Raw genomic sequence first — 15,946 nt, 5'->3', positions numbered from 1 at the left:
AGTGAATGGAAGTTACAGGGAGTCAGATGGAAGTATTTTCTACTGTCCAGAGCTTTCCAGGAAAGAAGAGGCAGCCTTAAGAGGACATGAGTTTCCTAACATGAAAAGTAATCAAGCAGAGTCTAGATGATCACCACCTGGTGGGTTGGTTTGGAGAGAATTCATTTCTGGACCAGAAGGTTTTGAATGAAACGCTCTTATTTAAGTTTACCCTGCAACATGGAGATGTTTTTAATCTAAAGATCATCCCCATTTCCTTGTGCTAAGAACTCTAATCCTAATACATGTTGAGCAGAGGGGGAAAAAATACAAGAAGATGAATAAACTGAATGAAAGGCAATACCAAAGTATAAATAGAAAGGGATGCAGAATTCTTGATGGGAGAGGAACGGCGAACTAACAGGAAAATGCAATCCAGCAGAGAAGCAAAGGAACTCTGGAAAAAGATGAAACATGAAGACGGAACCACAGAAGAGAGAATGGGAAGGCTAAAGATCCCATCATAGATGATCCTGGGTAGGGAAGATGCCGTCATTTTTCTTGAGAAATGGTTTTATTCGTTTTGAGACTTCTCTCCTCTGTAACTGGGAAAGACAGACCAGAAGAGCAAGGTAATGTAGCAGTATAAACAATAAGCTCCAAGTGGTAAAATCAGTAAAGCCATCCCATGTGGCTTAGCCAGTAAAGAATCTGCCTGCTAATGCAGGAGACATGATTTCAATCCCTGGGTCAGGGAGAGAGTTGCCATTTAGATGACATCACTCCAAACAAGGGCTTCCCTGGCGGCTCAACAGTAAAGAATAGGCCTGTAACGCAGGAGACCTGGGTTCGATCTAAAATCCCATGAACAGAGAAGCCTGGCGAGTTACAGTCCATGGAGTCGCAAACAGTTGAACACAACTTAGCGATTGAGCACGCACGTTCAGCCATCAGTGATTTTCTGACCTCAAAAAGATACAGGATCTGTGTGCCTATGCAGTCAAGTAAGCTTGCATGGAAGCCATTGTCAGTATGTAAAAATGACCACTAACGGAAGCAAGAAAAACTGGAGATTAAAACCTGGTTTCCTAACAAAGGCAATGTGAAAAGGAAAACACAAACCACCTAGAAAATGAGATATGTCCAAAGCCAAGTCATCCAGGAAATAGTAACAATAAGAAATGAAAAGAAAGAGGTAAAAAGTTATCTCATACACACATTTCATCTGAATTTTATCACCATTTGTAATCAACTTCCAACATTTCATAATACCCTTTAACCTTAGTTACTCAACCCAGGGAACAAGTCGTCTCATTGTTACCGCATTTGAAGGAAGAGTGGAGACTCTTTTCATGTTGATAAGAGGTAGAAAAAGGAGACACTCCCAGGAAAGAAAAGTGTTTTGAGTAAACTCCTAGAGCCTGAGGGTAAGGAATGGTGGTAATTTGTCCCTTGCCTTAACCCTTTCAAAGATTCATCAAACCAGAAGTTAGAAATTAATGTAATTGATAAAATGAAATTTACTGTACAATGCAGGGACCTCAAATCTGGTGCTCTGTGACAACCTAGAGGGGTGGGATGGGTGGGAGGTGGGAGGGAGCTTCAGGAGGGAGGGAACATATATATAGATAAGTTTGATTCATGTTATGGTAGAAATCAACACAGTATTATAAAGCAATTATCCTCCAATTGAAAATAAATAAATTAACAACAACAAAAAGAACCCAGAAATTTTTCATTACAAAAAAAGAACACAAATTTTATCTTATTACTCACCCATTTCCTAGGTCTGCCTCTTGGCCGTTTTTCTCCAGTGGCTTCTGCTTTCTGCAAAATGAAAAAGGAAGTCATATCGTTTCCTACCTGACATTTCTTGTAAGTGCTGCAGCAAGGACCTATTCCAAGTAGAATGTTCTGGTTTGCACATGAGTTACTGACATTGTTTTTACAGTCTCAGTCTTCTTGAAGGCTCATCTTCTTCATTTTTCATTCCATGATGCAAAGAGAGATCTAGGCAACCCTCACCCTAATAAGACTCTCCTGGAATGACCTCTGAAATGCATGAAAATGCTTTTAAAAAGCCATTTTGCAGTAGTTCCCTGGTGGTCTAGTGGTTGGGATTCCAGGCTTTCACTGCCTGGGCCTGGGTTCAATCCCTGGTTAAGACAGAAGAAGAGAACAGGAGACCAAGAATAGAACAAGGTAGGGATCCCATAAGCCACATGGTGCAGCCAAAAACAAACAAAAAAGCCATTTTATCCTTTTTTCTGTATGTAATAAAAAAAGGAATTCCCACATATCTATAACTATGTAAAGTAAGATTTTAAAAAGTTTTTTAAATGATTTTCTTTCTATAGCAAAACTAAAATTATGAAAAGTAGCACTATATATTACTGTACAATTTACAAAGTACTTCTACATTACAAAGTACATTGTTAATCAAAAGCAAATCTAAATGTGAGTGAAAATATACAGGCTTCCAAATCAAAGAAACAAATATTAGCACACCTCTACACAGTTCATTTCCTATTCTTTGCCTCAAACAATCACCTGTCTATCAGTTCATCCAAAGCAGAGAAAGCAAAATAAGCTGGCAGAAATCATCAATGTTTATCTCTGAGATAGAAACTAGGGATGCTAAAAATAATAATAAAAAATGTATATTATTAACAATTTCATACTCAACACAGACCTGACATGAATCTATTTCTAACTACCTTGAGAGTTTGTTTCATTGCTTTACTTCACAGAAGAGTTTTCTGGTATCACAGTTATTTCTTCCCTTTTGAGTAAGATTTTAATACTATAAAGTAATTTCTCTGTTCATCACCCCTACTGTAATCCCGAAATTCACCCACACACACCCATCATACACTCCTTCTATAAAAATATGTTTATAATTTTCATTTCCAGAGTAAAAAAAAGTTAGTATATACTCTTCTCTGTATGAGAATCTTCTCAAGGCTCTATAAACACAAAAATAGAGGTAACCTGAGCCAGGATAACTTGTTTTACATTTTACTTCTGTTACCTGAGTTAGCAGACAGTAAGTATTTGGTACAATGATACTGCAATTTTCTATTGTATCATATCTGTCTACACTGTCAGATGACTCTCTCTTCAATCTGCCTGGTAAAAATAGGTGGAGGTAGATGACAGATACAAAGATACACAGGTACACAGGCAAAGTAAGACTTTTACATCATAAGATTTTTCACCAAATCTTCTTGGGCTGGCATCAATCTAACAGGTTCCGTGAATTAACGGAAAATTCATATGATTATAATGTTAGTGCATGTTTATCAAGTATTTAAAGTACCCTAGGCGCTGGGCCAAGTCATTCGCATGTGTTACTTTAATCTTTACAGCAGCTGCACAGGCAGCTATTGCTATTTCTCTTCTTTTGCAATGAGCAATTAAGTCTTAAATAGACAAGGTGAATAACCCAGTCTGCACATATAGCTGTTAAATGGCAGCCCTGGGATCTGAACCCAGTTCTGCTGGACTCTAAAGTCCAGACTCCTATTCTCCTAACAATGCTACCTTCCCTTAGTAGTCATGTATTTGCTACTATAAAAAGACATCTTAGTTAACTGAAATTGTCACTGATTCAGCTCCAGCTAAGCACCAGATCTGGGCATTCTGCATCACTGTAGTAGGGGTTACCACTTTGAACGGTTCCACAAAGGAATCACTTCTTGTCAGGGATGGGTAGCCTTGTCTTACCTTCAGTCAGAAGGGCATGAGTTAAGTGCAAACTACAAGTGCCCAGCAAATCATACCTTCTTTCTGAGTGTTGTCTCCGAGAGGGAGGGAGGAACACAGACTCCGCTCTGGAAAGCTAAGACTCAAATCTCTGCCCTGCCATGCTGGCTTTATGACTTTGGGCAGGTCCCTGAAAACCTTAATTTGGGTTCAGGTGTGAAATGGAGATAATGCCTCCAGTGAGAGGAGGTGCTCAATAAACGTTCTTTCACTCCTAATGTGATGGAACTCTTAAAGGGAAAGTTTCCCTTCAAGTTAGTCCAATCTCACAGAAGGTTCAGTCAATGCAAATATTCCATTACACCCATCTGTCACCTTAAGAATGAAGCTTTTAAGAAACCCTCTGGTTGGTACATTGTGAGTTATAGGAGCACAAAATTCCCTAATACAGAAGCAGTGTCTGATTTAATCTTTAGGAGCCACTGTAAGATTGCACAGTTTACTCAGTAGTAAATTATACAAACATGGAAGATAGAAATCCTTTTTAATGGGCCTGGGGATGGTAGGTGGGGTTGAGAGCAGGAGTCTGCTTGAGATCTTAAAGGCTAATGGTGCTTCTATGCTAGGCTTTTCTGTATGGTGGTTATGCTCCCAGATCCATGATGTGATCTGGGTGTATCTAAAATCTGTTGAAGAGGGTTGTTTTCTAAAAGGGTTTCACTACATTTCAGAGTTAGAGAAAGCAAATCTCTCATAGAGCGAGAAAGCCAAGCAGAGGAGAAGACTTTAAACCGAGCTTCCCATTTACAAAAAGTCTCTTCAAAAATAAAATTTGCACCATTAACTGAAGGGCAAAGTATCCTGATTATCACTTGGACTTGTTAAAAGTGAAGTTGCTCCTTGGTCTTGGGGCCAGTATTACATGTAAGCTGAAACCCTCTTCTGAGACGACATCTAGAAGCAGCACATTAGCTGTGCTGTGTGGCGGCGATCTGGGAGGTTTTCATTGTTCCTTAAAACCCACATTATTTAATCATTCTGATCAAACTTCACAAAGCCTGTAAAACCAGTTAGGATTTTCATTTGTAAACCAGCATAGATCCAGGAATTTTACATATTGGAAAACACTGGCTTTAACTTTTTTTTCCGTGTTTAATGCTCTTCAGGATATTATTTTTCAATAGAAAACAAACAAAACATTTCAGAGGCCTGTTTTGTTTTTAATACATCAACATATGCAATACTGTGGAAGTGTATATTTGGTTTTCCTTTGCCAGACTGGAATTTGGTTCCACGCTACAAACCCATGTATAATTCAGACAATAACTTACTCTAAATACTTTACTGCTTATCTCAGGGTGGGTGAGTAGGGAGAGAGGGTGGGGATTGTGCATTTGTAAGAACTGAATTTCAGACTATTATCAGCACCCTTACACTAATATTTGCAACTGTCATATTTTAGAAACATTATTCCCTCCTGACTTGTCTTCATTCATATTTTTGCCCTTTCAAAGAAGTTCAGATTCAGAATTGTAGATGCATGAGGGATGGGAAGAATGTTAAGTAGGAAATGTCATTATGTCTGCCCCTAAGAAATTCTGGTATTCCAGGCTCTTAAATGTATTAGCACTAAAAAATTAATTAAGAAAGGAAACACACCTAGCAAATAGAACTCTGGAACTTGCAAAGAGTGCTTAGCATTAGTGCATAAGATGCGCTCACTACATATTTATTGCATGAAGGAAGGATGGAAAGTAACTCTGGTATTTCTATCACCTGTGTGTCTTCTTTCCCTCTTGCCATCAGAATTCTACAGCTTGGTAGGGCTTTAGAAGACATTTCATCGAGCCCCTTCATTTAACAAATAAAAAAACTTCTGGATGTGCCCTGATCTTCAAAGGCACAGCCTTCTGGTTTACTTGGAGGCCAGAAATTTGTGAGGATGGGCTTCAGTGGGCCCATACTTCCAATCCCTTTTATAAGCTTGTATAGAGCTTCCCAGCAAAGGCTTCTCAAAACCTAACTTCCAACCTATGTTTCTGGTTACTGGAGAAAACATAATCTACCTTGTAGCAAATATTTTACAAGATATTTGACAGCACATAATATGGAATGATCATAAGTTTTAGAATTAGATTTGAACTCAAATCCAGATGCTCCCATTTATGACAGCTGAACATCAGACATATCACAGTTTACATCTCTGAATCAGTTTTCTCATTTGTGAAATGAAGACCACAGTGCCTACATCAGAAGATTAACAGAGCTGAGGTATAGGTAAGGTAAGGCTGATAAAAGTTAAAGCACCAGGCAGAAAAGTACCAGTTGCTCAGTCATGTCCAACTCTGCGACCCTGTGGACTGTAGCTGCCAGGCTCCTCTATCCATGGGATTCTCCAGGCAAGAATACTAGAGTGGGTGAACCAATGTAATTTCTTAATTCCCTCCATATTTTAAAATGTTACTCTTAAAAAGAATACCTCCCTGGGACTTCCCTGGGGGTCCAGTTTTAAGACTCCGTGCTGCAACTGCAGGGGGCACAGGTTCGATTTTTGGTGAGGAACTAAGATCAAGATCTCACACACCCAAATGAAAGGCCAAAAAGTAGAAAACAACAACAAAAAACCACCCTCCCAATTCTGTAAGTTTCCAAAGTAATGTGTGATTTTCTGAGCATTGTCTTACTTATATAGGGCAGCTATTACTAACCCCCTAACTGGGCGATTAAGCAATCTATCCATGTGTTTATAAGTGGTGGAATTGAGACCCCCATCTGCTTTCAAGGCAATAAAAGGTCTGTTCTTCTGGGAGACAGTCCCATATAAAGCAGCCAAGGGGAAATGTAGGGTTTTCCTGGTGGCTCAGACGGTAAAGAATCTGCAATGCAGGAGGACCCAGGTTTGATCCCTGGGGGAAATTAAATAAAAAAAAACCACCACCAAACTTCCAGAGTGGAAATCAAATGAGTAGTTAAGACTAAAATATTTCCGAGTTTCCTATAAAGACATAGGCAAAAGCTGAGACTGGGAACCAAGTGCATTATCTACTTCTGACTTCTGGGTCAAATTTAGACCGCTATTAATCTTTTTGTTATTCTAAATGCTCAGAGCATACTGTGATAATGCATGGAAGTCAGAATGCCCCATTCAGTCAGCGAGTCTATACACAAACACACAAAAGAGCTAGAAAAACTATCAGCTTAGTAGTACCCTGCTTTGTTTTCATGTATTTTTACATATATATGTATATATGACTAAGACCCACAGACTTAAGAGCAAATGGAACCACCTAAAAAAGTATAGAAAGTCACATTTATTTCTTTGAGTGGTTCTAGTGTAATCAATGTGCTGTGGTCATCAAAATCCACTGGACTAACTGTCACACTAAATGATAAATAATTCTCACTTAACCTTTATGCTAATCTCGTTCGATGAGTTTCCAAACTGTACGTGCAACCATTTTTAGCCTTAAAAAAAATTACAATCTTTCCATCAGTACATATTTTCGAAGAGGAAATAAAAGTGAATTCTATCATCCATTGTAGTTCATGCTCATTTTCCCCAAGGAAGTCCTTGTTGTCAACTCCCATGTCATTATTTACACATGCCTGTCTTCACTCACACAAATACAAAACTAAAGCCAAGGCCAAAATGACAGGAAAAGCTATTTTCAAAGTTTAGGATTCTCCTCTTTAAAGGGTTCTTTCTTCCTCTTTTGTAATCAGAGAAATCAATAGCAACTATATAAGAGTTCACAGGGGTGACCTTCCAAGAAAACTGTTCCTTACGTTATCCTGGAGGAAAAAAAATGGCTGTGACTGCTCCTTGCTGAATCAATTAGAAGATGCCATTCAGCAATGTTCAGTAGATTAAAGCAATATAGAATAATAAAGCAGCAGCCTAAAATGGAATCTGTTCTCCATTTACCTTTTTCTCCTGGTTGGCAGAACAAAAACTCAGAGCTGAAAATTTCAGAATTAAGGATAGTAAAATTCATTGTTCCACCCTTGTGCCAAGCTATATGGCTCCCAGGTGAGTTCTGGAAACTGCAGAAAGTCAGGTAACAAGATAAGATAGGTCTGAATGATTTAACTAACATAAAATGCTCTTCAGCACCCTTCTAGTCTTTAAAAAGAACTGAAAAGGAAACAGAATACCAATCTGGAGTGTTCTCTTGAGCAAAATGATCTGTTGAGACCTTGAGATAAAAATGAGCCAGAGCTGGAGGTCAGTCAAAGTAATGAGAGGCTTTCGATGAAAAAGTTCAAAATGATAACTGCCAAAGAAAGAGATTTCTGGGTCCCCTAAAGTAAAGTGACTTCAGAAAATAACTCAAATGCATTTGAGTCTTCCATATTTGGATCATAATCTATGATGATTCAAAGGCATCATGAAAGAGAATTTACTGATACATCAAGGTTCCGTCCTCTCTGGCAAAGTGAAGTGAAAAAAAGGAGTCAACTGTTTAGGTAAAACAGCCTAAAATACCAAGATAATGGAGACCACAACTGGGCTTTATGTAATTCCACCTGACTGGACTCATCTGTATCCTTGAGCCCTGAGTCCTAGTGGAAACTGCTTGCCTATAAAAACACAGAGGAATTCAAACTAAATCATATCAGAAACAAACATAGAAGCTATAGGCTGGAATTGTATGACAACTTCCAATACCATCTTTCCCTGACTTACCTATAATGATACTTTTGGTTCCTGTCTTCAGTTGGACTTACTATATCCTGCAAAAAAATCATGCCCTCACTCAGCATCTATGCTTGAACATTTGTCAAGCATAGATGAGGAAACCTCATTCTTTCCTCCTAAACTATCTGCGCATAGTCTTACTAATCATTTGTGAAAAATCAATCACTTTTCGAGGAAGGAACATAATTAGAAAAGGAACAATTTCTTTATTTCTTTAGAGTATCCAATTCATATCAGGTTTTCTTTGTATAGGCAAATGGAAAATATAAATCAAGTGTTTGTCTGAGTACATTATTTGAAGTACACTTTACCTAGACCCTATTTTCATTTTGTGATTTTTTCTCTTCACTACACCTAAGGAAGTTCAGGAATGTCTATGATATGAAGGAAGGCTATCTCACACCTGAGATCTATTTTATGTGCAGTTCTTTCAATTAAATTTAATTCAATCTCAGAATTTTTTTTTCCCAAAGGTACCTGAAAGACAATTGGCTTGAGACTTACAGATGACTTTGACTTCTAAGAAACCCCCCCAGTGTTCTTTTATGATTAAAAAGCCACAATAAAAACCCTAAAGTCAAGGAGATCATATCGTTCTACTTTCCAAACATGAGAAATATGAAAATACAAAGTATTTTCATCCAGCACTAACAGAAGAGGAAAACAAAATAAAACAAAAAGGAAATTAAGAGGCAACTGGTCACAGCTATATCTCAAACTAACACATAAATACAAGGCTCGAGACACACACACATGCATACTCACATGAATAAATTATTTATTCAGGAAAACATTAACTTCTGATCTTTTATTAAGACAACAATATGACTCTGGTTCAGGGATGAATTTTGAGCACTCAAACTGGTACTCTTGGGAATAACTAGAATTTCTACATAATGGTTATCCATGAGAACTTGTCATAATGGACTAGAAGCAAAGTCAAGAATAGTTACATTCTCTTCCAAAAGTTCCAAGCATAACAAATTGTGTTTTCATGATTGTTTGTTTTTTGTATTACACAAATCAATTTTATATTGAATATGGCCCGAAATTAAAGTGATAGCTAATTGAGTAGTCCTCCACTTGGTCTTGCAACTTTCCGCATGCATTGTCAAGTTTCACATTGCTAATTTTCCAACAAGCAGTTTTGTTTTCAAATGCCCCAAGGCCAGTTACTGAGTCCAAACACAAACTTTATAAGTAAAGAAATTTCGAGCAGCAAGAAAATTTAAACATACAGCATCATCAGGATCCCAGGGTACACTGCATCTTCTCTAATTTTAGAGCTCTGTTCTTATATACTTACCAGTTTTTGTTATATATTTTCCCTTATGATGAGCCTTGGTTTGCAGGAGAATTCCCAATTTGTTAATCACAGAAGACTTCTCATCCCTACCCTGGTCAGTCTAGCAGGGTATGTTTATCTTACATGATATGAACAATGTAACTTTTTTAAAAAAAAATTGCTTTTCAAAGTCCTAACAAAAATACGTTTTGTTAGAATACAATATATGTTTGACAAAAAATATGTTAGATAATCATGTTTATATAAGGTAAAAGCAAACTCAATAAATACTGATCTGAAACTGAAAATACCTTAAGTTTACTCATGCCATAAATAATTCATCAATGTCATTCATTATTTTGTGAAGTATTATCTTTTCCAAATGAAGCGTAATTTATAAAACTGAAGAACTATAACAGTCATGTTCTGAGCGAAAATATTTATTCAGTTTTATTAGAAAAGGAACTTTTATAACAGAAGTGTGTGAAATAATTTTGTCTGGAAGAATGAAAGATTTCAGAGAAAACTTTCCTTGGGAAAAAGAAAGCCTACTTCTGGTTTGGAAGTTGTAATGTTATATGCATACACATGAAGAATTATCAGAAAGATGAGTAGCCTAAGGGTCATTTATAAACACCTATCACCAAAGTAACTAAAAATAAGTTACACCTTACTTGGGAAGAGACCAACTTTCTGTTATTTTGCTTTAGGTGGTAAATTAGGCACAAGTCTCAGTTTTCCTTTTGTCAATACAAGATTTTGTTAGTCAGTGGCAAACTTTTCAAAATGAAGAAAAGTGATAGAAGCATATCTTTACTCATTCAGAAAATGTAATACAGTAAAATCTGAGAGATAATTTTCCTTTTTTTGTATTAAATTTTAAATAATTTATTTATGATGAGATTTACAGATTTTTTTCCTGGCAAATGTTATAGTGATGCATTTTTCAGGGCAATTACATCATAGTTTAAATGTCTGTCAACTAGCTACCAAGATATTCCTTTGCCATTCCATTAGAGTCAAATTAAGATAAAACTAACTTCTGCAACAACAACAAAAAAACTTCTTTGGTAAATTAGCCCTTTTTATTTAATTTAATAAAGCAGGTAAAAAAAAAAACCAAAGTATTCATGTTAGTAATACCAGATTACATATTGTCACTTTTAAATGACAAGATAATTTAGAACTACTTCAAAGTGTATTGATTAAATGTGATTAAATCTTCACTCTGAGAAGCAATTATATATAAGTATATTAGAAATCTGCTCTTTCAACTCTGTTCAAGACTTAAAACAGACAAGAACTCACAGTTGCTCCCTAAATAACTTTATATGTATCCCTGGTTGCTATGGTAGTTTACAACACTGAAAACTATCAAATATAATATGGTTAGTGCTCACAGTCATAGAGAAAACCACACAAAACATTAATTTCCCAAAGATGAGCATATAGTTATTAACAAATAATGTACATGGTAGACTCAAATCTACTGTAAAGACACATCAAAATTGACTTCTGAATTTTGAACCTTTGTTTTTAATGAGTATACAAACCTACAAATAAAATACAGAACTGTTTTTCTGATTTATTTGTAAAGCTTAAAAATTTATGATTTTTGTCTTCACCTTCCCTTCCCTGTGTATGCACTGATCCTGAGATATTTCTTCTTTGCGAGTTCAAATACCACCAAACATGAAGTTTTTAAACTGCAATTTAAAATTTATAAAGGAAAACACTGGAAGTTACACTTGGTTGGGTTCTATTCTGCCCCAAAATGTACAATAAATGAGTCAAACATTTGTTTTAAAAATTTCTCATTGTCCTATTCAGAACATTTCTGTATCACCTGAGATGGAAAGGCTTTTGAGAGACGATGATATATTATATTGCAGGTTGATGGCAAACAAGCAAAATACTTTATCAGCACATTTAAAGCTGTAAAATTCGTGAATTTTCCCCCCAGAATCCTATAATTGAATTTACTTCTAATTATCATCTATTTGGCAAAGTCCTTGACTTTAAGAGTGGGATTTGGTTTTCCAGTAATCATGTAAATAAGCACAAAGTAAATTAATCTTTATTATTTTTTAAGGAAATTGCAAAAACTTCACCGCCAAACAAAATCTATACTTTTTTTTTTTTTAACTATTTCACAACTGGTGCAAATCTTTTTTTTTTTGGGTGCAAAATCTTATTTGTTTGTTCTCCACTCCCCTACCTCCCCCTCCCATCTCCGTTTTAAGTTTCTTATTATTTGGTGATTGTTTAAAAACAACCCCAAGCAGCTTCATGAACTTTTTATGCTAAGTATATGCTTGGAAATATCACCAATAGTAAATGTAGGAAATGAGTCTTGGGTTACCCACTTGGGAGAAATCCTTAGGTGTGGATCTAGAATGGGAAAATTACAGGGAGGTTCCTGTGGGCGTTGAGAAAGTTGGGAGGACTTAAGAAATCTCACCTTTTGAGCTGCTTTGGAGGGACTCTTGTTTTTGCTGCCTTTGGGTCTTCCCCTTGGTCTCTTAGGAGAGGGCTCACCGGTTGGCTCCTAGTTTCGAGGGAAAAAAAAAATGCTTTTGTGGCAAGAATGTCTGAAAGAAATTGACCCTGACTCTATAGATATATTTTCTGCCTGTGCTGCTCAACAGAACTGTTGGAACACATTCAGTTCAAGCACAAATGGATGATGCTGGTACAGAGTTTACAGAAAGGGGAAATAACTATACTTTTAATCCAGGGATTAAAAGAGGAAATTCTACTTTGCATATGAAAACTAGATTCTATTTCAACCAGAGAAAAGTAACAAAGACTGACAAGGTTGCATGTTCCAGAAAGTTATACATCCTTAAAGTGCAAAATATGCAAGGCTGTGTATTTGGCAACTCAGAGAAATAATAAGCATTTTACACAAATACTACTCTCCACTGTACTACCATTTTAAACAACAGAAATATGAAGCTAACATCATAAATATTTCAACAATCTCCCATATTGAAAAGGTGGCTTTTGATCATTCTGTATATCTGCATTGTAAGTCAATGATGACTCAATCAACACATTGAGTGAAATATTGGAGCAATTATCCAACTTCTTCAACTTAAAATAACTCCATTCCTCCTAAAATTTCCAAATAATTAGGGTAACTCCGTTGTGGAAGGCTTTGCTAGAATTATCTAGATAATTGCTTCAATTCTTCACTTCCCTTTGGAGATGCAGGCATGGTCCCCAGTCTACATTTAAATATCTTTTGATAAAAATGAGCATTTTTTTCAAAAATTTCTTTTGGGAAAACCCTTCTGGGAGTGGACCGAAGGAAACTAAAAGGGGTGGGGGGGGCGGGTGGTAGTGAGGAGGAATGCAAGTGTCTGGGAAGGAGAAATTGAAACTATCAATAGGTTTAGCAAAACTTTAAATGGCTTCTATGCCAAGTAGTAAATACTCAAGTGGTTAAGAGAATGCGATGATTAATATTCCAGATCCTAAATATTTATCCAGTGAATCATCAATTTACATTTCATTCAGATTCGGTGATTAAATGAGACGAATTAGCTTAAAATGCATTAAAGTCTTCAATGAAAATTCGCATCCTATTTAGACAATCTGGGAAAGGTTTCCTGCAAGCTTCTGTGGGACCACTAGCGCCAGTGGGCACATCCGGAGAAACATCGGAGACACATTTTTCTTTCTTTGTGAACTCCGCCTTAAACTCAAAGGTAAAACCTTCAATCACCTCCAGACCCCGCTGCAATTTTACTTGGATTATTTTTCGGAGGTGGGGGGCAATTAGAGTTTGAGAAAGCTGGGTGGCGGGTGGGAAACAAGGGCGGGGGGAAGGGCAGTGAATTCCTGGGAGGTGTAAAATAGGATCCTAACGCGGTGTAAAGTGTCGCTCGGGCAGAGCGGGAAAACTCTGGGGCCTCTAGATTGGCTTGTTTCCTTTGATGATTTCAAAAAGGTACAACAGCTTTTCTAAAACGCACTGGCAAGCAAACATTGTTCGGTTTCCCCACCTTGCTCTAGGTAGCTTTGGGACTCTAGGACTATTTTCTACCCGGCCTGTTTGCCCTGAAAGAAGCGCTTTAAAGCTAAAGAACGTAGAAGTAGTTTTAAAGCCCGCGGAAGCGGAGTTTAAATGTTCTCAATAGACAAGTCCCGCTCGAGCCCTACCCGCGAAAGCTTGGAAATTGCCGCGAACAAAACCCCTCCGCCCTAGGCGCTGCGCGCAACTCTGCAAGCGCCGGCTGCACGCTTAATTGGTTGCATCCGCAGACAAAACCCTCCACTCGGCGGGGTCCCGGGCGCCCCTCGATCGTCCGCTCCCAGCCCCCAGCCACTAATTCTGCAGGGGTACATTTAATGTCTGCAGCGCTGAGGCGCGGGATCCGGAGGCAAAAGGGGGACTGGGCGCCTGGCGAGGAAGTGACCCTAGCTACCGTGCACCCTCTTGGACACTACTTTCCACTGCGCCCTTAGCCAAACAGTTAATCCCGTCCCGCGGAGACGCAGGATCTCCTGCAGCCCCTTTCCTGGGACACCTCAGCAGCGGCGGCCGCAGATCGGACGCCGCGCCGCATTTAAAGAGCCCGAACAGAACCGGGCGGGCCCACGAGTTCTTTGTCGGGAGGGCGCGAGTCTCAGGCCACCGAGAACTTGGTGAGGGCGCCAAGGGGGCGGCTGCGGCGCGCCAGTTCCCGGCCGGCGAGCAGTCCGGGTTGGCGGGAGAAAGAGCCTCCGGCCCCCAAGACTTCAGTCCCTCCAACCCTGACCCGCCAGAGGACCCCTGTCTCCTGGGCCACTGTAAAGCGAGTAGGAAAGTGCTTGGCGAGTCCCGGTTTGTCGGACCCGGCCGTTTCCCGTCACCAGGAGACAACGCGCCACTCGGGCCCGGCACAATAGCGAAAGTCCGAGGACGCTTCGCCCGACCCCACCTCCTGCCCGCAACCCGGCCGCCCGCCGCGGCTCCCACCTCCCGGCCCGGAGGGGAGCGGGGCTCAGCCGCGCACTCGCGCCGCGGACGCCGCAGCCCGCCCCCGCGGCGGCGTGCGGCGGCCGCGGCGCCGGGACTCCCGCGCTAGGGTGGCCGCGCGTCGCGGGGCCCGCGCGGAGGTAGCGGAGGTGGGCTGCTGCCCGCACCCCGCCCGCGTACTGACTTGCTGCTGCTTCCTGGGTCGGCCGCGTCCTCTCTTCTGAGGCGCCGGGGCGGCAGGTTGTCCCTGGGCTGAAGTGGACGGCTGCCCGGCGCCTTCACCGCGTGCGCTCATCCTGCCTCCCGCCGCCGCTACCGCTGCCGCTCCTACCGCCGCTGCAGCCGCTTCGCCTCTGCCGCCCCGAATCAGCCCGGCACCTTTCGGGAGATGGCGAGGTAGGGCTGGAGAGTGAGGCGGGGTGGGCGAGAGCTGGCGTGCGGCGAGGGTTGCTGCTGCTTAGGCTGCCGCCGCTGCCACCATCAACACCGGACGTCCAGCGGCTGCCAAAAAGAGAGAAGAGGGGAGGAGGAGGGAAGGAGGCGCTGCTGGTGGCGGCGGCAGCGGTGGGTGGGTGCCGGAGGTGGAGGTGGCGGCGGAGGTGGAGGTAGTGAGAGGAGGAGGAAAGCGAAGGAGAAGGAAAAGAGGAGTTGAAGTCGGGAGGCTCCCCTCTCCGTTTGGGATCAGAAGTTGCGGTCACCGGGAGCACTTCGGAAGCGGCTTGGAAAGGGAAGAGACTTGGAGTGAATTGTGTCCCTTGAAATGTTAGGCGGGGAAAGAATTCCTCCTCCTCTTCCCCCCCGCTCCGCGCTCGCAGAGCAAGAAAGAGAAAGAGAGAGAAAACAAATAGTGCCTTGGGCAGTCGGAAAGCGAAGGGAGGATGGGGCGATTCTGCGGGGATCCGGTCGGGCACTGGGCGCAGGCAGGGCACGGAGCGGTGGGTGGCACCGTTCCTTCTCGGGTGGCGGGAGCGGGCGGCAGCGGCACCGGAGAGTCGGAGGGGGACGGGCTGATTGCTCCTGCGTCCTGCACCAAGCGCGCGCTGCCCAGGCTGGAAGTTTTCTGAGTTTCTACCCCAGGATTCGAGCGGGTTGAGTGTGTGTGTGCTTGGGGAGGGGGCGGCGAGATGGGGGGAGTGCCCACCTCTAACCGTGGGCGGATGAAGGGGAGGGGGCTGCGCTGGAGGAAAAGTATGAGGAGGAGGGAGGCCAGGCAGACCGCCGAGCCAAGGCGCCTGGCCGCGGGCCAGAGGCAGTGTTCGAAATACAACTGCCTCCGCGGCGGCGGCGCCCGGGTGCCACCCGGAGCCCCGCT

At 41.1% G+C, this 15,946-nt stretch overlaps 1 protein-coding gene across 1 annotated transcript in view; it reads right to left on the bottom strand.

Annotated features, from left to right (window-relative positions):
- The window catches only part of HMGA2 (high mobility group AT-hook 2), a 144,024-nt gene extending 128,305 nt beyond the window's left edge, over positions 1–15,719 (bottom strand). Inside the window, exons 1-3 of the mRNA XM_043447148.1 lie at positions 14,819–15,719; positions 12,130–12,216; positions 1,756–1,806 (exon numbers count right to left, since the gene is read on the bottom strand). Coding sequence (XP_043303083.1) covers positions 1,756–1,806; positions 12,130–12,216; positions 14,819–14,929 — 249 coding nt within the window. The 5' untranslated portion in view covers positions 14,930–15,719. The remainder of the gene's footprint in view (positions 1–1,755; positions 1,807–12,129; positions 12,217–14,818) is intronic.
- Positions 15,720–15,946: the final 227 nt, after the last annotated feature.

The sequence above is a fragment of the Cervus canadensis genome, chromosome 25, assembly GCF_019320065.1.
Source record: "Cervus canadensis isolate Bull #8, Minnesota chromosome 25, ASM1932006v1, whole genome shotgun sequence".
In the NCBI taxonomy this organism is placed as follows: domain Eukaryota; kingdom Metazoa; phylum Chordata; class Mammalia; order Artiodactyla; family Cervidae; genus Cervus; species Cervus canadensis.
This window is presented reverse-complemented; position numbering and strand designations above follow the sequence as displayed.